Genomic DNA, 25295 nt, shown 5'->3' with positions numbered 1-25295 from the left:
GAGAGAATTCACCAGAGCCAGAGCGGGGAGCAGAGCAGGCAGAAGGACCGAAGTACACTGCTGAGGGGAGCAGCGGGCGGCAGGAGAGGTCTGCGCGCCATGCGGGACCCTCCTCTGGTGGCCGGGGAGCAGCCGGGGATCGAACAAGTGCCGCAGAGGCCGCGAGCAGCTTCGCAACCCAGCGCTCAACCGCTGCGCCACCGGGGAGGCCCTATATTATATTCATTCTTAACTGAACAAGCCAATTTTGTAAAATGGGATATATTTTCTTGCTTAAGTGAAGAGAGTATTTATCTTCTGTTTTTGCAAAGCTGTCAAAAAAGAAGCCTGAACTTTGTAGAATATGGCAAAAATTCTCCCTGAGAAAGTGACACTGGTTTCTGCTATTCTCCAGAAGTTTTGGATCTCATTTTGATAATGTTCTGTGCATGGCCCTTGATTTTTACATTTGTATATATGTACTATGTTGTTTTCATCCAGACAATATTCACCGTAATACCAAAAAAGGAAAACATTTCATTGGTGTATATATATTTTGAAAGCATTTTATACATATTGTTGAACTGCTCTCCAGTATGTCAATTTACATAGCGCTCATCAATGTAGTGGTCAGAAACTAAAAATTTTAATATCTTAGGCTGGCTTTAGTTTAAACATTTCATTTGTATACTACGAAGCTTTATGAAATCCAAACACTGAGCTGTCATCTTTTTCAATTAAAATGAGGAACAAAGGATAGAATATTTCTATAATCCAAAAAAGCTAGAAGGAAAAGAACCTTTCAAGCAAGGAATTTATGCATATTTTGAAGTTTAGACCACGTTAACAGTGGTGGATAAGAGAAAATTCAGGTTTTACCACTTATTGATTGTGGGCAGGCCTCCATTTTTTCATCTGTAAAATAGACATGATAGTAGATCCCGCAGAGAATTGTCAAGAGTATTAAATAAGATCATGTTGGCAAAGCAAAGAGCCTGACAGAAGATAAATTCACAAAATTATTGATTGTAGGCAATATTTTAATTTGTCCTGTATAACTCCACTTGTGGGTGGGGCAGTTGAGACTTCGTCTCAATCCAAAACCCATGTGAAATCATTTAATTTGCATCTTGTTGTGGGACTTAATGATTGGGTGACTCAGTAGGGTACCTGTTTCCTTGCTGTATGCTCAATAAGAACAAAGGCTGGGAGCTCCCTTTCTAGTATGTGATAAAATCAGTATACTTCCTTTAGCTTACAGAAGATATGGACTTACAGAAGATAGATGATATTAAGTCTCCCAAACAGCTTCTGAGTAAATTTTCTAATTAGGTTTTCGATACAAAAAATATCTTGTGATTCTGTTCTTCGGCAATGAACCACTTCTACCTTTCCTCTTGGAGAAGTAAGTATTGACATTTTTTATCCTGTCCCAAAAAGAAAGAAAACAGTCTACTGTTAATCTGAGAAGACAAGCCAGTCCAATTACATTATGTACAAAAGTGAACATTAATTCAGTTTTGTGCTATCGAAGTGATCGTTGTGTTTGAGAGCTCATGGGACACGTTTTCCCCTGGAGGTTGGCTGTTAACAACCGTCTGTCACTGACAACCATCTGACCATGTTTCTTTCCAGGAGAACCATGTTTCTGAGAATTGACCTGTCTGGAATTTTCAGCAACTGTATTCTTTGTTTGCAACAAAAGCTGCTTTAAAATATTCAAACAATAGAATTTGAAAACATTGAAAGGAATTACTTACTGATTCAGTGTCTTCTTGTACTTAACCAGCCATCATGGCATGTGGTCAAGCTACAAGGAGAACTACCGATGGCTTCTGCCCATGTTCCAAATAAAGTTCCCCAAACTGGGGCCTGAAGGGCAGTAGTCCTGAGGGATATTTTAAAACAACTCAAAAAAGGTCTATAGTCAAATAAGGGTAGGAAATGCTGCTTTTGATGGCCTTCCTACGGGGCTACCAGGCCCATGAAAGTCTTTGAAAAGTTTCACAATAAATTATCTGCTTTCTTTGCATAACTCAGTCTTTCCCACACCCCTTCTGAGGGAAATCTCTAATGACAGTGACCATGGAGAGTCTAATGTTCCAGAAAGACATTTTGGGAAACACTGACAGGAACAGCAGACCACAAGACAATTTCAATTGCTCTCCATGTCTCAGTGTCTGCGTATGTGTGTGTCTCTCTCCCTCGTACTCTCTTTCCCTCTTTCCTTCTTTCATCCTTCCCTTCCTTCCTAGGGAGAAACACTTCATTTTTATTTTTTTAAAAGTAAGAATTGATTACATTTTTTTTAATTTCTATATATATATTACCTCATTATTCATTTTTGTACAGTTTGCTTTCTCCTCAGTTTTAGTCCCCATAAAATTCCCACCACCAAGTCACCCTTGTACCATCACCATAAACTCTTCTGCAATTCCTGCCCCTGTTTTAACCCCTCTCTCTCCCCTCTCCCTTGTTGAATATCTCTGATTTTTAGTTGCCTGCTAGTTTTGTCTTTTTTTGTGGGGGAGAGGGGAACATTTTATGTTGTACTAGCCAGTGAGCTAAAAGGCAGGCCAATTAACTTTCCATTTCCAGCACCCTGGAAAGCTGGCTCATAGCACCCAAGCCCAGTCTTTTGTCCCTCCAAAAGAAAACCACTTTTTTCCTCTATCACATTGATGATTTTTGTAATTTCTGAACATTAATAAATGAAATTATACAGTATGATGATTTTCTTTCAAAACATGACATTCTAGCATTTCACTTTCTGTTATTGTTATTTAGATATAAACTTGCATAATTTTCATTTTGTCAAAGTATCAAAGAACTTGATTATCACAGGGTCCTAAGTCAGCACTGGACCAAGCTTCTCCTTTATCAGCAGAGGAAACTGAGGCCCATGAGGTGCAGTAATTTACCTCAGGGCACATGTGTGGTCAGAAACAGAGCCCCAGGCATCTACTGGCCCAGTCCCCATCCATTTCCTCTGTTAAAGTGCCCTGTGGACTGGCTTTGCAGGAAAATGGTCCCCTGCCCTCAGTCTATAGGTGTTCAGATTAATAGTAGCTTGACTGTTCTTAACTATAAATCTTTAGGAGTTAAGAGTGTAAGGTGTCAGGTAAAGCAGGTAATGTAGGGGAAGTCAGGACAATACAAGTAGTAGCCAGAAATTCTTGTCTAACAGTGGCTTTCACCTGATGAATTCACGCCTCATTAGTTTAGTAGGCTTTCAAAATGGTTTTATCAGCATTCTCAAAGCAAATTCAGTTCTTGGGGCTAGCCCTAGATGGTCCAAGTTTACAGAAACTGAAAGGAAAACTCAAATATGTCAATTTATTAATCTACAATGGGAAAGTAAACAGCACAGCAGTCTAAATGTTTTTGCAGCCCAGAATACTGGCAAACAACTTCCACGAACTAAGTAAAAGTCTGACATTCTCTCTTTAACTAGAACAAGGTGTTAGGAAATCACTTCTTTACCGCAAGTGTGCTCTGTGGTCACTGTATCGCAGCCTTGGTATCAGAATGGTGAATTAGGGAGCTCGTGCTAGTCTTAACTGGAGCCAGGTGCTGCATTGTAGGACTTTGAGCTCAGAATGATAGACCTCCACATTTTACAAAGGAAGAAAACTTTGGTATTTATATGCATCTCCAAAAAGGAAATACTGGCTCAAACATTTTTTTTGTTACATTCTGCAGACATAAATAAACATTCCTTTAAACTGGTTTAGCTGTCACCTCCGCTGTGGCAAAGCTGCCTAGGCACTCTCACTTTGTAGAACAACTACAGAGAAAGTTCAGCTATCAGAAAGTGATTCACATGGGTCTATGATCGAGAGCAAGGGCTGTGGAATCACAATATCAGTGAAGAGACCCAGTTTCTGTCACAAACATTTTCACTATATTACTAACTGACTAGAAGGCAATGATGCGATAAAAAAAGATAAAAATCATGTAAAATAAGAGGAACATTTGTAAATAACAATGAAAAATAATAACAAAAGTAAAAAGACATTATCATGAAAACAGAAGATATTTGAAAACATTTAACTATGTAGATTCATGGCAATACTACCATGATGCTTTCCTAGTATGCAGTCTGGCTTTCTACTCTCTTACTTCACACTGCCAGAAAGTTTTATCATCATATTTTCTATCAAGTCAATATACATAAGGTATTATCACCCACTATTTTAATATCACTTGTCTACTCATCACTGTATAGACCACTATAGGGCTAAGATTTATATATATGTAAATGGAAGTACTGTATAAGTTGGAAACAAACCATCAAACCACACTATCAGCCAGTTATTTTATCTTTTAAAGCAAACTGCCTTATAGCTAATATGCAGCAAAAATGCTCAAATGGTAGTCAGCCAGGTTCTGCTTGCCACCTTCCAAACCATACTGTGATTTTAATAATTGTTAATGCTTCTACCAGAGTTGGAGTGAAAGGGACCTTCAGATGAGATACCCTCCTATGATGATCTCCCTATTGAGCTATTATGCTCATCTATCAATAATACACAATTATATTTTTCACAGTCCCTGTGAATGTGAATTTGGGTGCTTTCTACAATGAGACAACAAAGTTTCGTATTTGCAAATGTTATACTTTATCTTTTTTGTGTAGAAATATACTTTAATAATATCCAGACTCTTGTCAAAGATAGCCATAAGTATTGTCTTTCCTGGCTTTGGTTTTAACTTACAAGCAAAACTATAAAGAGACATCCAGTTTGTGAAATACAGTATCAAACACTTAAACCACAAATATATAAAAATCCTGAATAAATAAAATGGGAAAGTACAATAAGAGAGTTGAACTTGGGGGAAAAAAAAATGAGAACCAACAAGGGATATCCCACATTCAGGTAGCAATGTCTTTTTGCATATAGTGGCTCAGGAAGTGATCCAATCTGACACAAGCCCTGAGGGCCACAGTTATAACACACCCTGGACCTCATTCAAAAAAAAAACTGAGGGCCTCCCCTGGTGGCCCAGTGGTTGAGCGCTGGGCTGCCAAGCTGCCTGCAGCCTCTGCAGAGCCAGTTCTATCAGCAGCGCAGATTGGATCCCCCGCCTCTGGCGAGGGTCCCACAGGCGCGACGGACCTCTCCCGCGGCGCCCGCTGCTCCTCTCAGCAGTGTATTTCATCAGTCTGCCTGTTCTGTTCCCGCTCTGGCTCTGGTGAATTCTCTCACCCTCCTGCACTTCTGACTCTACCCAGTGCTTGTATAAATAAATAAATAAATAAATAAATCTTTAAAAAAAAAAGAGAGAGAGAACTGAAACTGAAAGCCTCCTTGCAGCCTGGAATTTGGAGGGGTCGGTCTCTTGGTGAATGAGGGGACTAGAAAAATTAAATCCATTAGCCCAAGAAAGTGACAAGGAATTATCAGACAAAAAATACTTGTGAGATGAAAGGACGGTGATCAGAAGTAAAGCAGGTATTGTATCTTTGAGAGGAAACTAGAGGTATTTAACTTTAAGCTTTGTTAAATCAATTATGCATAATTACAAATTTAAGGGAAATCACATAAGTATCTTTTACTGTAATAGCTATTTATTTACTGTAATAGCTTCTTTTATCACAGTGATCTCAATTTATTTAAAATTTTAAAAGAGCTCACAAAAACATTTAAATAATAATATATATGATACAGAAGTTTGGGCAAATCTTTTTATACTGGCTACAAATGACTTCAGTTTGGGAAATCACCACAACAAAATTATTAAAGCACTGTCTGCAGAGGTAGATGTGATATTTCTACATACATAAACACATAAATTTATTTTCCAAATACCATATGAGACTTGCAACTCTGAAAATTCTTTTAACCAGTGAGCTATCAAGACATGAAAATTCATGGACCTTAATTGCATATAACCAAGTGAAAAAAGTCAATCTGAAAAGTCTAGATATTGTATGATTCAATGATAATGACATTCTGAAAAAGGTAATACTATTAAGACAGAAAAAACAAATCAGTGACTGCTGGGGACAGGAGGGAGGGAGGGATGAATGGGTAGAGAACAGAGGATGTTTAGGAGAATGAAACTATTTTCTAACAACACTATACTTGAATATTCATCATTTTATTATTTCTCAAATCCCATAGACTATAACACCAAGAGTGAATCCTAATGTAAACTATGGACTTTGGGTGATAATGATGTGTCACTGTTGGTTCATCGCTGTAACAAATGTACCACTCCAGTGATAGAGAAGAGGCTAGAAGAATGTGTTGGGGGAGGGGGAATAGGAGAAAGAAGGGGCATTGTACAAGAAAGCGAAGTAATATATAGGAATTGTCTGTGCCTTTCACTCAATTTTGTTGTGAACCTAAAACTGCTCTTAAAAATGTAAGTTAATTTTTAAAATTCTCTTTAACAATTTGTACATAATATTTCTGTTTTTGAAGAGAGTTCAAAATTAAGACCAGCTAGCATTTACTGAGCACTTTACAAAGATTTTTTTTTCCTCTGCAAGGCTATAATAAAGACATCATTGTCTTTCTACTTATAGTTAAGGGCATTGAGGCTAAAAAAAACCCTCAAATTTTAAATATTTAAATTTTAAATATCTGTTTAGCTGACTAAGATTTGTTGGCTTGCTAGTAGTCTGTTGGCCATTTTAATTTTTTCCTATTATCTGGATTTAAAATACCTTCTGTTATTTTTTATTTCAAGTCTTAATCATTTGGGTACAACTTTCCAGAAACGAAGGGCAGAGGAACTCACACACTACAAAGCCTAGCAGGCATAGCGGCGCCGGGCCACCTAGATGTGCAGCAACTCGCCCCTCGGCATTCTGGGAATGGTAGTTTTCTGACCAGCCTCTTTTCCCCGCCCTCGAGCCCCTCGGTATCGGAGCGTGATTCCGTCTCCCCTTCATCGAGCGCCAAGAAGCAACAGATCCATCCGTCCTCGCACGGTCATCCCAGTCCCAGAGACTGCCCTAGAGATGCGCCCCTGACGCCCTGCACTTAGTCTCCACGTCTCTGGCCGCAGGTTAGCGCTACCCACCTTACCCACAACTCCAGAACGCCAGGTTCCTCTACTAGCTCCACAGAGGACGCGCTGCCGGGTTGCCACAGAAACACTGCCTCCGCTACTGCGCATGCGGGAGGTCACTTCCTCATCCAGTTCCGGGATCTCGCTGGTAGCCTGCTCGGTACTTCTGCGTGGTCCGGAGGTCGCGGAGCGCGGCCGCGCCGGTGACGAGCGTGACATCGCGGTCTTAGCTCCAGAGTCTCACGGTTCTCCTGAGCAACGCGGCTTTTGCAAACATGGCGGCCTCCACCGCGGCCGGGAAGCAGCGGATTCCCAAAGTGGCCAAGGTAGGCGATAACGAGGGGGCCTGTTGTTTTAACGTATCATTAGTATAAAAAATTTAATGAGGTAGTTTACTCTTTTCTTCATACTAAATCTTAAAAATTCACTGTATTTGACACCGCTCTTCTCAATTTGAGCTTACTACAAGTGTCTCACGGCTACTGTTTTGGACAGCACAGCTCCAGCACCTGGAGAAGCTTACAGCCTCCTTAAAATTATTGAGTATTGTCTTAGACTTGAAATGCCTTGAAAAGTCAGACTCCATGATCCACTTGGGGCATAACCGGAAGAATTCTATAGAGGTTGTAATGCTAAATAAGATGTGATATACATCTTTGAAGCAACAAAACCTCTAGTTGAGGGCCTCCCTGGGGAACTTAGGGTTAAGTCTTGGCGCTATCACCTCTACAGTCTGAGTTTGATCCTGGGCCAGGGCACTAACCCACATATGGCGCAGCAGACCTCTCCTGTCTTGCCTGCTGCCCCCCTTAGCGTTGTATTTCAGTCATTCGGCCTATTCTGCTCCCCACTCGGTCTCTGGTGAATGCTCACACCTCACCTCCCCTACCTCTGGCCTCAGTTCTGGAGGGTGGGTGGGGAAGAGAGAGAGAGAATATTATCTGGGTAGCCACAAAGTTATACTAATTTAAAGGGGAAACTTGCTAATTTTACTGCCTTGTCCCTTGGGGCTTTTTCCTATGGCTTTAGACATCTCTTTTTCTATTTAGTTTCATAGAGAATTAGGAACATGTCGTATCTTCTATTCACTGATCAAAAAAGATAAAACTCTTTTTTTTTTTTATAAATTTTATTGTTATATTCCCCATACAATTGCAGCCCCCCCATTCTGACCACAATCCCTCCCCTCCCGCCCCCGCCCCCCTAAAAGTGTCTCTGGTTCATAGTTTTTTGTTGTTTTTGATTTTTGCTTTCTTATAGTTATTCATTTTCCTGGTCCCTTATTTAAGTTTTCTAGATTCCTGCTATGAGTGAGACCATCCGGTATTTTTCTTTTTCTTTTTGGGTTATTTCGCTGAGCATGATCCCTTCCAGTGCCATCCATGTTGCTGCAAATTGCATGTGTTTATCTTTTTTGAATGCTGAGTAATATTCCATGGTATATATGTACCACATCTTCTTGATCCAGTCATCTATTTTTGGGCATTTGGGTTGTTTCCAAAGCTTAGCTATTGTAAACAGTGCTGCTATAAACATAGGGGTGCAGGTGTTCTTTGGAATTGATGTTTCTGTGTCCTTTGGGTAAATACCTAGGAGTGGAATTGCTGGATCATATGGAAGCTCTATGTTTAGTAGGTCCAGAAATCTCCACACAGCTCTCCACAGTGGTTGGACCAGTTTGCACTCCCACCAACAGTGCAGAAGAGTTCCTTTTTCTCCACAACCTCGCCAGCATTTGTTGTTGCTAGTTTTTTTAATATGTGCCATTCTCACTGGTGTAAGATGGTATCTCATGGTAGTTTTGATTTGCATTTCCCTGATGGCAAGTGATGTTGAACATTTTTTCATATGCCTGTTGGCCATTTGCATTTCCTCTTCAGAGAAGTTTCTTTTTAGCTCTTCTGCCCATTTTTTGACTGGATTATTTTCTTTGTTGTTGTTGAGTCTCATCAGCTCTTTGCAGATTTTTGTGATCAGTCCTTTATCATTAGTGTTGGGTGCAAAAATGTTCTCCCAATGGTGGGGTTTCTCTTTGTTTTTGTTATTGTCTCTTTTGCTGTGCAGAAGCTCTTTAATTTGATGTAGTCCCAGCTGTTTATCTTTGCCTTCACTATCACTGCTTTGGGTGATGTGTCTGTAAAGATGTCTTTGATGTGCAGATCACGTAGTGTTTCGCCTATATTTCCTTCTATATATTTTATGGTTTCAGGTCTTATGTCTAGTTCTTTAATCCATTTTGAGTTGATTTTTGTGTATGGTGTGAGGTAGTGGTCAAGCTTCATTCTTTTGCATGTAGCGACCCAGTTTTCCCAGCACCATTTATTGAACAAACTTTCTTTACTCCAATGCATAGTCTTTGCTCCTTTGTCAAAGATTAGTTGACCATAAATCTGTGGGTTTATTTCTGGATTTTCTATTCGATTCCATTGGTCTGTATGTCTGTTCTTGTTCCAATACCATGCAGTTTTGATGATTATGGCTTTGTAGTAGAGTTTGAAGTCTGGGAGTGTAATGCCTCCATTCCCTTCTAAAAAAGATAAAACTCTTAACATTTGCAGCACCATGGATCCATGGATGGAGCTAGAAGGGATTATGCTCAGTGAGATAAATAAAAAGGAAAAAGAAAAATACTGAATGGTTTCACTTACAGGTAGAACATAGGAAAACTGAACAAAGGGTCAGGAAAAAAAGTTGAAACTTGCAAGCTGACCATAGATTTGAGGCAAAAAGCAGAGAATAGGGAGGGAGAGGGCAGAGCAGGGGAGGGAGGAGCACAAGGGGCTATGGTGATGGTGGGTATTACCTCAATGGGAGAACTACAGGGACTACACCTGACAGGAGAAATCAAATACTGTACAAAAATCAACATTGATTTAAGAAAATAAAATTTTCTTATAAGTGGGTATCTTGTAGTAAGACTTATAAAAGTCACATCCTAAAAATTGTTTCTTAAATCTTGTGTGAAGAGTACTAAAAGTAGAATTTCTTCTGTCTTAAAAGGTAAAAAACAAAGCCCCAGCTGAGGTACAGATAACTGCCGAACAACTTTTAAGAGAAGCTAAAGAAAGAGAACTTGAGCTTCTTCCACCTCCACCACAACAGAAGATCACAGATGAAGAAGAGTTAAATGATTACAAACTAAGGAAAAGGAAGGTCAGTCAATATGTGTCTTTCATTGTATATCTTTCAATCTGTTAATATTGTTAAGAATTTTTAGGTCAGACCTTGATGAGTTCCACATTGGTTGGAGAGACTGTGAGATAAGAAGAGGTTAGTGTTTCCAGCCACCTGAGTAATATAACTTCTGGTTACCATAAACTGCATTTTGCTGAACTTATAAAGTATACTGTGAGTTATCTGTTTTAAAGTACAAAGAAGTTGGGCCTCCCTGATGGCGCAAGGGGTTAAAGATGCAACCTATGAAGCTGTCCACAACCACTGCCAGGGAGCTACCCACATGGAGCAGCAGACCCCTCCTGTCTTGCCCGCTGCTCCCCTCAGCAGTATATTTCACTCAATCTGCCTGTTCTGTTCCCCACTCTGTATCTGGTGAATCCTCTCACCTCCCCACACCTCTGGCCTATACCCCAGTTCTCATATGCATAAATAAATACACCGTAATAAATAAATAAATAAATAAAGTACAAAGAAGTTAAATACACCTGAGACATAATTTCTGGTGCTGAGTCAAAGATGGGTGACAAATTAACAGGTGGAAGAACTCATAGCTGGAAGAGGGGGAGCTTAGCAATACTTTCATTAATACTTCTCTCTGAACAATCTTCTGTGCTACGTTAAGACCTGGGGAAGACCCCAGAGATGTCTTGGGGATTTGATCTGACCTCTTCATCCAAGAATGTGGGATTATTTTAAACTGCTAATCCTCTTGTATGTACTTATTAGTTATCCTCATTGAGTTATGTATGAAATTCTGGGATATTAGAGAACTTTGTTAAACATTTTCTTATTAGGAGCAAATAGCATATAGTAAAGTATCAGCTGTCATGGGCGATAGGGAGAAGTTATCCACAGTTCTGCTAGTAATTCTTTATATCTGAAGTTCTCTTTATCTGCATGTGAAATTTTAGAGAAACCTGAGACCTCAGCCTTTAATGGGATTCTTACTTCTTAAAGAGTCTAGGATGTCATCGCTTAAATCATAAGAAAATGAATAAACTTTTTAGTACAAGATTAATAGACAAAGGATGATATCATTTTTGGTTATTTTGCCTTTTAATGTGACCTTTTTTGCTTTCCTTCAGACTTTTGAAGATAACATAAGAAAAAACAGGACTGTGATTAGTAACTGGATAAAATACGCACAATGGGAAGAGAGCTTAAAGGAGATTCAAAGGTAAAATTGCTGTATAGTTTTGTGTATAAAGATGCCGTAAGTTAATGTAAGAGTGTGTCTGAGTTAGTAACTTTCCAAGTTCATTATATGGGTTCTTAGGGTTCCTTTGTGGAGCTTCAGGGGCACTCTGGTAGGCTAGTCTTGGCAGCAGCAGCAGCATAGGCTCTATAGGTGGCCCTCAGCTCTAGCACACTCTACAGTCATAGAAGTACAGTGTCAACTGCTTTCCCTACATTAGGATTTTCTAAGATAAAAATTATGACACTGAAAACTAATGACCAGTTAAAAAGCATCACCTGGCCCTGTTGCCCAGCCTTTCTGCATACCCCCTACCCTGGCTGTCCCTATATATTTGTCCACTCCCTAAACCATATCATGTCTCCTCACTGTGACACCTAGCTGTTCTCTTGGCCTAAAATGGCATCCCATCCTGCCCACCTTGGAGAGCTTAGTTTAGAATTTTCCTCAATTCTCAATTCTGGAGTTTGTTTTCTGTTGCTTAGCCTTTCCCACCAATATTTATTTCTTCCCCTTTACTTCCTTGTGCAGAATTTGAATATAACATTTATCACATTGCATTATAATTACATAAATGTTTGTCTTACTCTTAAGTCTTTGTGATTCTCCTGAGAGCATCAGTATATCGCAATACTTTTTTTATCTCCATACTTTTTTTTTTTTTTAAGATTTATTTATTTATTTATACAAGCACTGGGTACAGACAGAAGTGCTGGAGGGTGAGAGAATTCACCAGAGCCAGAGCGGGGAGCAGAGCAGGCAGAAGGACCAAAGTACACTGCTGAGGGGAGCAGCGGGCGGCAGGAGAGGTCTGCGCGCCATGTGGGACCCTCCTCCAGTGGCCGGGGAGCAGCCGGGGAGCAGCCGGGGATCGAACTGGCGCTGCAGAGGCTACGAGCAGCTTCACAACCCAGTGCTCAACCACTGCGCCACCGGGGAGACCCTATCTCCATACATTTTTATGCGTAGACCCTGGTTCTTGATTGACACCTATAAAAAAAACAGGGCGCTTGTAAGTGGTGTGAAATAGTTGTTATGTGTGTTGTGTGTACTACTTCTGATGCCCTCCAAATCTTGCTTCTTAAGGGCTCGATCCATATACGAGCGTGCCTTAGATGTAGACTATCGAAATATTACACTCTGGCTGAAATATGCAGAAATGGAAATGAAGAATCGCCAGGTCAACCATGCCCGAAATATCTGGGACCGGGCCATAACTACCCTACCACGAGTCAACCAGTTCTGGTAAGTTTCTGATATAATAACTCCCACCTTTTTGTAGACTAGAAAAGTTCACATTTTTGTGTATTATTTTATTCAGAGTTGTAATGATTACGTACGCTTAATTTTCAACCCTACTTTTATTTTACACATATACATTTTAATATCCCATTGTATTAAATTTATTAGCTATGTAATTGTAACTAAAGCTTTGATTGCAGTTTTTTATTAATAAGAAACTTTTCATTGACCAAAGTAGTTTTTAAGAAGGAAATCTTTTTTTACCAATGTTCTTCCTTTTTACATTTATATTTTAATTAGAAAATACGGTTGGTTTAACCTTTAGAGAAGAAAAAGCCCTAAAAGCCCTATACCAAAGTTAGAATAAGAAATTGCCAAAGATCATTTCTCCCTTCAGTCTGTTTGACAATGCCAGATATTTCTGGGTGATTATGTTAAAGGTACAAGTACACGTACATGGAGGAGATGCTGGGAAACATTGCCGGTGCCCGTCAAGTGTTTGAGCGCTGGATGGAATGGCAGCCTGAGGAGCAAGCCTGGCATTCCTACATCAACTTCGAGCTGAGATATAAGGAGGTGGATCGGGCCCGCACCATTTATGAAAGATATATCCTTTGGACAAAGTCTGCATGGTTCCATTGTGGTTCCAGGTGCTGCGCCTTCCAAGGCAGTGTAGTCATGGTCAGGACACATTAATGTTTCCTGAGAAGTCAAGGATACATGTTTCATCTGCTCCACAAGCTACGCATTTTCTGGGGAATTCAGTTAGAATAAAAGTTTATAGTTTGGGTAATTGTTTGAGTCTCTGAACTTCTTTATGTTTGGCCCTAATGCTCTGGTGCCATGTGGAAATAATATACTAAAGCTCTGACTGTTGTAGCCAGTTCTGCTCTTCTCGGGTTTGTGTTGGTGATTCACACTGTTTCTGGATCCATCCAAGAGGTTTACTGTTTACTAGCCATAGCCATGTAACCCTGAGTCATTTCACTCCTGTGAACCTTGGGCCTTGGCATACTCAGTTTTTGAGATTAAAAATTACTACTGTGAGCTGATTGTGAAAATTAGATGATAACATGGAACTTTAGCAACTGAAGTAGTCTAGTCTTATTATTCACTATGTCCATATTTGAATCCTACTTGCTAAAATGTACTTATAACCCCCAAATCAGTATTTGTGCCATGTTTGTGGTTATTCACAGACAAGCGAGCAGAGTGATAAAAAATTGGAGTCCCCAGTATATGGTCCCAGCTGAGGACAAACAAGGAACAGTCTGCCTTGCCTCTGCTTGCATACAGAGTGGAGACTTGTGGGAATAGTGCAATGTAGTTCAAGAAGCTCCAACTCTGGGGCCAGTGGGATGGGTTTTGAATCCCTTCTCTATCACCCTTCTATGGGGCTGCCTCAGCCAAGTCATTTCACACTTTTGAACCTTGTTTTCTGTTTTATAACATACAGAAAATAGAACCTACCAGGATTAGTTGTTTTTTTGGATTTATGATTATAACCTGTGTGAGCTATATATGCTTATTTTTCCCTTTCAGAATGTTTTGGTATTCTCTAGGTGATCATAGTGACTTCATAGACATGACCACAAATAACAAAAATTAACTTTATTGTGTTATTTTAAGATCTTATTCATTTTAATATTACTCTTTTAACAAAAAGTTTTTGTAGCACTTGCTGTGTGGCAGGCATTGTTGTAAGCACATTACAAATATTGTCATTTTATGCTCATGACTGTCCTATGACACAAGACTGCTCCAGTCTGCACATAACAAAACTGAGCCATATAAGTAGTTTGTCCAAGATCTCAGTGGTGAAAATAAGATTTGGTCACAGTAGCAGCTTCAGAACCAATTCTTTTAATATCATTGTTTGGATGTGTTACTCTCTTAGAAATTAATGATTTCCTCAAGGAGGGCAGGTTAAAAGTAAATATACGCAATTAAGTAATAAAATGGTAATTCAAAACTTGACTCAAGTTAGCAGTTTTGTGACATGATGGTTTTTACTTAATCATTAATATGTAAGTATTAATGTAATTGAGCATATAATAGGTAGAGTTTACTGAGACATTCTTTTGGCCCAAAACTGCTAAGAACTTTCCATACATTTGAAGTATACTGCTGAGGGGAGCAGTGGGCGAGACAGGCGAGGTCTGCCATGCCATGTGGGAATCAGGAATCGAACTGGCACTACAGAAGCTGCAGACAGCTTCACAGTGCTGTGCTCAACCCACTGTGCCAGTGGGGAGTCCCAGTTTTAGCATTGTTATGACCCCAAACTCTTCTTTGTATCTACTACTATAATACTAAATTCTAGTTCCAGCACTGGAGTAAGAGATGAACAAGACACGGCCTCCTCCACAGAGCTCATGGTTGATGCATTTTTAATCACAACTAAAGTAGTAGTTTACATTGTTGGAGGTTTGGGTTTTGGTTTGTTTTATTTTAAGAAACCAGTATTGTCTTGCCTGGCGTTTCCTTAATTCCCTCTGCACTTGTTCTCGTGCACCCTGATGTTAAGAACTGGATCAAGTATGCCCGCTTTGAAGAAAAACATGGTTATTTTGCTCATGCACGGAAAGTTTATGAGAGAGCTGTCGAATTCTTTGGAGAGGAACATATGGATGAACACCTCTATGTTGCCTTTGCCAAATTTGAAGAAAATCAGAAAGAGGTAAGAAAGCTTAAAGAACTTAGTTATCTGCAAAACAGCTTAGAGAAGATTACTTCTTGTGCACATTGAGTTCATTTCCATTGTCTTGTCCTTGTAGAAAATATTTACAAATTATAAAAGCATTCTTCTCAAGGTATACATTTGTGGCTATGCTGCAGATTGGGAACTGAGTGATTATAGGTTGTGTTCTAACTCTCTTGATTTTGTTGTGCTTTTCTTGAAAATTAAGTCCTCATATCTAGAATGAGACTATTGTCTCTAAGCTGAGAGTCATTTGGTATCCTGATCAAAAGGCTTTACAAATAATAAGCCTAGGAAACAAGTGCAGAGCTTTCAGAATAGAGAACAGAATTTGAAATAAGGAGTTCTCACATATTCATCAGTTCTTTTCTTCCATATTATATTTGGAAATTAATTCCTTAAAGTAGCTTAAATAATACAGACTTGAGATAAACTAGAATCCAAATGCAGGGTCTGCACCTATCTTAATAGGGACTTCAAATTCTCTTCCAAGGCTAATGGGAAGTATTCAAGTGTTTGAAGAAGCAGAGTGATATAGATATAATTTATACTTTATAGTTCCTCCAGCTAATTCATGGAGATTACAGGGGGAGATGTGTGCTGGCAAAAGTAGAAAGCAGACTTTGGAATGGTCCAGGAAAAAAAAATGAAAATGGATTGGCAGCGGGGATAGGGAAAGTGAAGGGCTGTGTTGAAGAGGTAGAAATAGCAGAACTTGAAGCAGTGAATGTGAGGAATGAGGAAAAGAGAGGACTCAAGGAGGACTGCTGGGAATTTGGGCTTGAGCAAGGAGAGGGAGGTGTTGCTTATTAAGAGTGGGAAAGACCCAGGATCTGTGGGGAGAATCAGGGGCCCAGTTTTAGACCTGTTCAGTTTGAGATGCGCAGATGCCCTCAATTAGCAAAATTAGGTAATAATAATATGTGTGGAGCTCCAAGGAGGGTGTTAGTCCATCTTGACTAAAATACTCTTTACAAAAGGGAGAAGAAAAATGTTATTTTGTACATTTTGAGTCCTTAAAATCTAGCTTACAAGGAATGTTTTATAGCATAATCCCAGAACTAGAATGAGAATATCATGTTTTAGAAGATAATCATTCTGTCTGCTTTTAGTTTGAAAGGGTACGAGTAATCTACAAATATGCCTTGGATAAAATTTCAAAACAAGAAGCCCAAGAACTCTTTAAAAATTATACCATCTTTGAGAAGAAATTTGGTGATAGACGGGGTATTGAAGACATCATCGTGAGCAAAAGGAGATTCCAGTATGAAGAAGAAGTAAAGGCAAGTGCTGGTGTAGAGCCTTAAGCCTACAGCTAGTTGAGATGTGCCAGCCAATCCTGGCTACAGTAAAATGAATAAATAGCAGCAGCTTAGGGTTAGTAGCAATTACACTGTTGATGGTGTGTCTGTAATAAATTGGTAGTTATTCCAGATAGGTAGGAATAAGCCAGGCTGATAGAAAAGGCAAACACACCCCTGAATTTGCACTGCTACTCAACATGTTAAAAGCCAATTTGTAGATTACTGATCATGTACTATAGATAAAACTTCAGCAAAAGAAATCTGAGATCCACTTGAGCTCATATTTGAATGAAGAGGGAAGAGTCAGAGATTGATCCAAATACCAATCACCTTTTAGCATAACTACTTAAAGGAAAGATATTAATGATTTGTAGTTAATTCTAAGCAAGTATGTCTATAAAATAGGCGTCTGTTGAGTAATTATCTTGGGAGTGGTGGTCGTAGGTGAAAGGGGCTTTGCTATGGGACACCGGCCTCACAGTCTGTGCTCAGCATTCTTTTTGTGAAATCTCAGAAATGTTATCTCTAAGCGTAAAATCTAGAAAAAGTTGCCAAAATATGGAAAGACACTCTGCTGCCTTCTTTCAGCTCACATAGCCTAACAAGTGTAGCTTTTAAGAGATTTTGATTTTATTTATAAAACCAGTTGTTTTCTAGGCTAACCCACACAATTATGATGCATGGTTTGATTACTTGCGCTTGGTGGAAAGTGACGCAGAAGCAGAAACTGTGAGAGAAGTCTATGAAAGAGCCATTGCCAATGTCCCGCCCATCCCAGAGAAGAGACACTGGAAGCGCTACATCTACCTGTGGGTCAACTATGCACTCTATGAAGAATTGGAGGCAAAGGTAAAAAAAATGGAATTACCTGTTAGCTGTTATGGGTTTCTCACCCTATTGGGAGGATTAACGAATATATACAGTTCTTAAAACAAAGAAATTTAGTTTTAAATTCTTAGAGACCTCTCTTCAGCCATAGTTATAGTTGATGTCTACAACATTTTAAACTCTGGAGACCTTTTGTGGGCACAGGTGAAATGTTTTATTTTGTAAACTTTGAAACACAAGGTATCACTTGGTACTTGAAAATGAACTATCCCGTCCTTTAAATACAGAGTTCCCTGGGTGTTCTCATGAACAGGGATCACAGCTAAATTGTGTATTTTTGCTTTTTGTAAAGATGAAGTGAAACTTTCAGAAATTGGTCATATATAAGTTAACAGGAAGGAATTAACTTTCTGCTGTTCGTCTGGAATTATAAAACATCTTTCTTTCCTTCTGCTGTCAGGCAAAAAGCTTTCCTACAGAGAAGCTCTCAGTTTGATGGCTATATTGTTAATGATTCTTAAAACAAAGTTCGATGGCCAAAAAAGGTAGTTCACTTTTGATCATAAATGGAATCAGGGTTTGAAAATAGCAACTTGGGAAAATATTTTCATTGTTGGGATGTCTATTTCTACTAGTATTAATAAAAATATAGTTACTGGTAGAAATACTGGGAAAATATATTCATTGTTGGGATGTATATTTCTACTAGTATTAGTAAAAATATAGTTACTGTTGCTAGAAAAATATCATTACTAGAAACAAACTCCAATATTTTGTGAAAACTTATTCTGTTACAGGATCCCGAAAGAACAAGACAGGTATATCAAGCATCTTTGGAACTAATCCCTCACAAAAAGGTACATTTAATCTTAAGTGTTCTGTTCTAAACATATCAAAATTCTGCTTCTGTTACTCCATGGAAAAAATGAATAAAAACAAGATACGCTCTTTGCCTCTGAAAGCAGCTTCAGTCTAGTTGAAAGGTTAGCCTGTATTTAGTGCCAAATGAATAATACAGGTAGAATACTACATGTAGAATTTCAGAGGAGGGTGGATCATTGGAATGAGGATGACCCACATCTAGAGAAGACAGCATGTGCTGGCAACAACATATAGTGTTTGTTGACTACAGTATTTGAGTGGATGTACCCATGCATGCCAAATACGCATTTTCTGAAAGTAATTGAGACATTATCTCTGCCACATTTCCTAACATCAGAAACTAATAGAAATGCTGACCGTGTTACCTTCTAGAATAAAGGTGTAGCAGGGGTTGTAGGCCTGTGCATTACAGTAAATATTCTATATCATAGTTGCTTTTATCCATCCTAGCTCTGAAAATTTAGGGGCATCTTATTGCCAGTGGTCTTTTGTTCACTGAAATTTAACAATTCAGTTTCATGGAAATGAGTTCCTTAAGCTAGATATTTTGTGCTTTTGTTTTCTAGTTCACATTTGCCAAAATGTGGTTACTGTATGCACAATTTGAAATAAGACAGAAAAATTTACCATTTGCCAGAAGAGCTTTGGTAAGTAAAGAAAGAGTCAAGATGTGTGATTAAGCTTTTTTTTTTTTAAGATTGATTTATTTATGCATACAAGAACTGGGGTACAGGCCAGAGGTGCAGAGGGTGTGAGGATTTACCAGAGACAGAGTGGAGAGCAGAACAGGCAGATTGACTGAAATACACTGCTGAGGGGAGCAGCAGGGGAGATAGGAGAGGTCTGCTGCAACCATGTGGGTCAGCTGTCTGGCCGGGGATTGAACTTGTGCTGCAGTGGCTGTGGATAGCTTCATAGTGTGAGACTTAACCCCTTGAGCCACCAGGGAGGCCCCCAGTTTTAAAGTTTTTTTTTTCCTTCTAAATAATTCCTCCTAAGAAAGCAACAGAAATATCATGCTTTCATAACACATTATAAACACATGAAACACATTATAAAACACATGATCTTTGGGGAAAAATTGGGTAATAACGCTTAAATTATTTTTATCAGCTAGGACAAACTAACATTCTGTTTTAACATTCAAAATTTACCCGTAGTTACCAGCTCTTCGGTCAGACTAAAAAGATCTGGTTTTAGATAGAATTCCATCTTAGATCAGTTCTTTAGTTTAGTAATCTGATCCTTTGTAAATTTTTGGTGTATTGAATGCACTTACCTCTTACTAATTGTTCTAAAATTTAATAGGATCAAATACAGGCATACCTCAGAGTAATGCAGATTCTAGTCCAGACCACCACAATAAAGTAAGTTGTAAGGTTATTTTGGTTTCCCAGTGCATAGAAAAGTTAGGTTTTCACTAGATTCTGTAGTTTGTTCAGAGTGTGTAGTAGCATTATATCTAAAAAAACAATGTATATAAAATAGAGCAGAGAAACAAAGTGAATGTATGGTACTGGGAAAATGGCAATACAGGGTTGCCACAAATCTTCCAATTGTAAAAACTGCAGTTATCTGCAAAGCTCAATAAAGCATGGTATGTCTGTATTATATTTGAGTAGTTAGCTTTCTGATAAGCTAGTGTCAGCCAGGCTGTGGGCAACTTCCATTCTTTGATTATGTTTTTACTTACTGGAAGGTTTAAATATCTGACATTTATATCTCCAAGGATATCCTGGGAAACTGAGTAAAATCCAAACATTTTGGAACACTGTCTCTTCCTGAATAGACGCCAGTGGGTACAGGCCCTCTCAACAGCTGGTGGCTTTGAGGTTCCTTTCACTTTCTGTAAGGAACCAGCTTCAACATGTAATACCAGAGGGCAAGAATAGATTGCCATGTTAACTCTACAAGGTTCTTGCTCAAAGAGAACAGCTTTTAGGACAGGTCGATGAAGTCTGCACAAGTGGAAACCACTGATATGTCAATGGTTTGGTCATTTTATTTTTCAGGGAACTTCGATAGGCAAATGTCCGAAGAACAAGTTATTTAAAGGTTACATAGAATTGGAACTACAGCTTCGAGAATTTGACAGATGCCGGAAGCTTTATGAGAAGTTCCTGGAATTTGGACCTGAAAATTGTACTTCTTGGATTAAATTTGCAGAACTAGAGACTATACTTGGCGATATTGAAAGAGCCCGGGCAATTTACGAGTTAGCCATCAGTCAGCCACGCTTAGACATGCCAGAGGTGAGAGTGTAATTTGTTCAGACACTTACCTAATATTCCTTTAGGTGACCATCTTTTAGAGTATTGAAGTATCTAACTAAATTACAGTTTTATCCACTCAGATTAGGACTTAGATTCTGTTTGGGGGATAGGAAGGTAAGGGGAAGTACCCTCTAGTCAGAGCACAGCAAAACCTCCTTATGATACCCAGGATGAACTGGGATATAATGGGTTAGGTGACTGGCTCCCCTCCCTTTCTGTTTTTTTTCATTTTTTTTCTTTTTGTGCAGAAGCACTGGGACGTAGGCCAGAGGTGCAGTGGGGTGAGAGGATTCACCTGAGAGTGTGGGGAGCAGAACAGGCAGATTTTTACTGAAATCTGCTAAGGGGAGAAGTGGACGAGACAGGAGAGTCTACGGCGCCATGTGGGTTAGCTCTTTGACTGAGGATCGAACTCAAGCCATGGGGTGACAGCACTAAGACTTAACCCCTAAGCCACCAGAGAGGCTCATTCCCCACCCTTTCTCAATTAGAAGACTAAAGCGGTGAGGAGGGACTGGACAGCAGAGGCCAGGTAAGGAAACAGACAGCAGGCAAACCCATCTGGAGAATAAGGGAGATGGAAGCTGCCACTGCCCTGCAAATTCCAACCTGCCACAGGACCCAAATTCATCCTTCGGTAGGATTAAACCTGAGCCACAAGGTGGCACCAAACCACAGCTCAGGCACCAATTTGAATCTTGGGAGCCTATGGATTCTCCCAGCCACTTGGCTAATCGTAAAGTAATATGACTCTGTGTGTAAGGGCGTGAACCCCACCCAGTGCATTAAGAGGGGTTTATGTATTGCTGGTTTCATGAGTCAGCCTCAGCCCCTTCATAGTCTGCCAGCCAGCTCCTAGTCATCCAGCCATGTCTTTCTCAATCTTGTGCCCTCACAAGCTATACCTAGCAGGAAGGCAGCTGTTCACTGAATGCTTTATTTGAATTCAAATATAAAGAAATTTACATAGGAGAAATTGACATATTCTGGCTAATCTAGGCTATTTTCTACCTGCAAGTTTAGTTGCATGTAGCAGGATCATGACAGTGCCATGGAGAGTTGGCAAGTTCCTCAGTTCTTGATAAGTTCAACATTTAAAAAATGCTAAAAATTGAATTTAGGGCCCTTTATCTCACAACCTAGAATTTTAACCAAGTTTTGCCTAGCTTGTAAATGCCCGTATTATATGTTATCCACATGCATCTGTCCTTACAACTGTTAATAAAAGTCCTAGGTTCCTGAATGTCTTAGGTTGGAATAGGGATATGATACTTTATTAATGTCAAGACTGACCTATTACATTATCTTTCTTAGGTTCTTTGGAAATCATATATTGATTTTGAAATTGAACAGGAAGAAACTGAAAGAACACGAAATCTTTATCGACGATTGCTTCAGCGGACGCAACATGTCAAGGTATCCTGTGCTTTGATACTTTCTTTAATTTTGCTTGAATCAGCAGTCTTGAGGAAGAAACTATTTCTATAAGTGATTTTTAAATTTGTATTTTAAATGACTTCCTTGCTTTTAAAGAGAACCTGTCTCAGAGGACTTTGGAATGTTACATTTATGCCAAGTCAGTGTTTATACTGTGAGTGGTTGACTTGGATGTCACAGGCTTGAATAAATGTTGCTCTTTTAAAAATTTTAATATTTCCAACACCTAGTTGAATATAGAAGCAGACTGCTTCAAAATTGCTATTAAATTATATATATAGTCAGTATGGTATATTCTTTGGAATGCTAGTGAAGAACAAATCTGTATGTTCAGATGTCATTAACAGGAAACTAGCTTTATTATTGTTGTCTCTGGGTGACAGGATTAATTTGATTCTATAATTTCACTTAAAGGTATGGATCAGTTTTGCTCAGTTCGAGTTGTCTTCCGGGAAAGAAGGAAGTTTGACTAAATGTAGACAAATTTACGAAGAGGCTAACAAAACTATGAGAAACTGTGAAGAAAAGGAAGAGAGACTTATGCTGCTAGAATCTTGGCGAAGTTTTGAAGATGAATTTGGAACAGTATCAGATAAGGAGAGAGTCGACAAACTCATGCCAGAGAAAGTCAAAAAGAGGAGAAAGGTTCAGGCTGATGATGGGGTAAGAACTGAGACCTGGAACTGGGCATTGCATGTCAAATAAGCAGAAATATGTCCAACTTTGAAATTTGCATTTGTAATTGGCATCTGTGCAATCTGAGAATGGGAGTGAGCAGCCTCAAGTGGGAGACATTCTGGCTACAAATGGCAACACAGAACAGGTGTATGATCACTCAGAGGTGGAGAATGGGAGGGGGTTGAGTTCAGGACCTCCGGGAGCTTTAAGCAGGAAGGTCAGCATGGGGGAAAATATGACAGCTTTTAGGTAGGAGCCAGTTCAGAGAAGGGTTCTTAGGCTTTAAGGCTCTAATGCATTAAATGACCAGTTGCCAGCTTCTCCTGCAGAGGGAAAAGAGGAGCACAGATTAGAGGAGGACCTGTTGGGGGCTTTTGTAAGGAAAGCAAGTGGTGATGGAAGTTGGAATTAGAGTATATTTAGTAAGTGATATTAATGACTAATTGAAGGTAGGGATGTATAGGAAGCCAGTCAGAATAATACACAAATTTGTGACTTTCACTACTGGGTAATATTAAGTGAATCTTTAAAAATTTACAGTCTTAAAATATAAGATTGCATGATGGAGTGGAAGACACCAGATATTATCTTGGTTGACTCTAAAGGAGCTGTGCTTATTATGTGACTGTTAGAATTTTTTTTCTATCAGGGTTTTAGCTCTCACTGAATTATAATTGCAGCAACACCAATCCAGTAGCTTATTTACTCCAGTCTTCAATGTCTAGCTCTTGTTCTTTCTGTAGTAGACCTTGATGTTGTTTTGTAAAATGAAGATAAGTTGAATTGGAACTCTGGCTTTCCCAGTGAACAATTCCCTACTTTAACTGCAGTGTATATTCAGCCACTTGTTAACTTATCTTTTAATTATTTATTCTTTTTCTGCAGTCTGATGCAGGCTGGGAAGAATACTATGATTACATCTTTCCAGAAGATGCTGCCAACCAACCCAACCTCAAACTCCTGGCCATGGCCAAACTTTGGAAGAAACAGCAACAGGAAAAGGAGGCTGCTGAGCAAGATCCAGATAAGGACATTGATGAGAGTGAATCTTGATCTTGTTCATATTGATAAATGTTTTTATTTTTATAAATAGTTTGGAACTCCTGTGACTCTTAAGTTTTTGTATATTTCACCACTAATGAATTGATTGGACTTTTGGAAACTACTTTTCAAATTACTTTTACATGCTCTTGGGTGAGTTTGGGATGGGAATTGCAAGTAAGGGAATTTTCTAAACTGCTGGACTTTTTTATGAGTCCAAACAATTTTTTGTCCATAACATGCACTAGGAAATGAATTAATTTTGTCTATTTTAGATGGAACTGCTGACTTTTGAAAGAACCTTTTCTAAAAGTTTTGAAGTTACAGTCTGTAGTAACTTTCAAGTATACTTTCTCATGCTTGTCTTTGTATTTTATGTATTTGAGACCTGTAACTTTTTCATGTCTTCAGTCACACTGACTTGAGTTCCATTCCCTTCTCAGCCACTTAGTGATATAATGTAACCTTTATTTTCAGTTTATTCATTCCTGTATTGAATCACATATTGCCAACTCATTTTGAAGATTAAATGATAAAAGGAATATACCTGGCACATAGTAATTGCTCAGTAAAATTTTCCCAGCAACTTTCTTATTCATTATAGAATTAAATGTGCTTGGATTAATTTCTACATATCCTTACCTCCTTAATAGTGATCATTTATTATTATTTTTGAAGACATTAATTGGAAAATAATTGAGTTACTATATTACTAAACAAAGTATTTTTTACCAAAGACATTTCAGTTCAATTTCATTTATGCTATAATCATTAGTTTCTCAAACTGGTTGAGTTCTGTATGTCTTGTTTAGAGAATAGTTAATACACGTTGTGAAAAATGATGTCCATGCTCAAATAAATTTGGGAAACCTAGATTAGTTAGGCATTCTTAGTCATAAATCTTTATAGTTAGGTTTCTCCGAGGGTATGATGTATTACTCTACATTACAAATGACTAGAAACAATACTGGTATGTTTCCCAAACATAATGGGTAAGGAATCCTTTCTGTCTCAATACCAATAAACATCTCCCAGTACACTGCAGTAGAAAGTACCTACCCCTAACAACTGACACATAAAACTTACCCTTATTAAAAACAACTTAACCCTTGTACCCGGTTGCCGCACTGCATGTAAAAGCTCAATAAAAGCCTGAGAAACCAAAAAAAAAAAAAAAAAAACAACTTGGTTTAGAACATGTGGAAAACACCTAAGATGTTCATGCTAAATAATCAAACTTAAAAGTAGCACAAGGATGATGTCTTTGGTGATACATTGCTCACATTCTCAAGCAAAAAAAGTCTTAACTGATCTGATCGTGTCATTTAACCTGGCCTATATTTTTCAAGCCTGCTTTTTCTTTTGTTCAGAGCCTAAGCTATGTGACTAAAATGGAATCTTCAAGATTTTTTTCACTTATGACAACTGGAGAATTCATTATTTGCAGGTTTAATTGGGCAAACATACTAAGTTTGCAAGAGTTATTCACCCAAAGGAATTAAAAGCTAGTCAGTGTTACTAAATTTTATCTTAAA

General features: G+C 38.8%; 2 protein-coding genes across 2 annotated transcripts in view; one reads left to right on the top strand and one right to left on the bottom strand.

The window, feature by feature from the left end:
- CFAP61 (cilia and flagella associated protein 61) overlaps positions 1-1398 on the bottom strand; it is a gene marked incomplete at both ends in the record, with an annotated part of 275048 nt that extends 273650 nt beyond the window's left edge. Inside the window, one exon of the mRNA XM_084247720.1 lies at positions 1256-1398. Coding sequence (XP_084103846.1) covers positions 1256-1398 — 143 coding nt within the window. The remainder of the gene's footprint in view (positions 1-1255) is intronic.
- Positions 1399-7277: 5879 nt separating this feature from the next.
- CRNKL1 (crooked neck pre-mRNA splicing factor 1) lies at positions 7278-23772 on the top strand (the record flags this gene model as incomplete). Its single annotated transcript, XM_084247571.1, has 14 exons — positions 7278-7328; positions 10003-10155; positions 11265-11356; positions 12461-12619; positions 13057-13223; positions 15118-15296; positions 16430-16600; positions 17279-17470; positions 18247-18306; positions 18898-18978; positions 20344-20583; positions 21919-22020; positions 22456-22704; positions 23605-23772. 14 exons carry the CDS (start codon positions 7278-7280, stop codon positions 23770-23772), a joined length of 2064 nt encoding a protein of 687 aa, XP_084103697.1.
- Positions 23773-25295: the final 1523 nt, after the last annotated feature.

This window comes from Talpa europaea (assembly GCF_964194135.1).
Source record: "Talpa europaea genome assembly, chromosome: 11".
Classification (NCBI taxonomy): Eukaryota; Metazoa; Chordata; class Mammalia; order Eulipotyphla; family Talpidae; genus Talpa; species Talpa europaea.
This window is presented reverse-complemented; position numbering and strand designations above follow the sequence as displayed.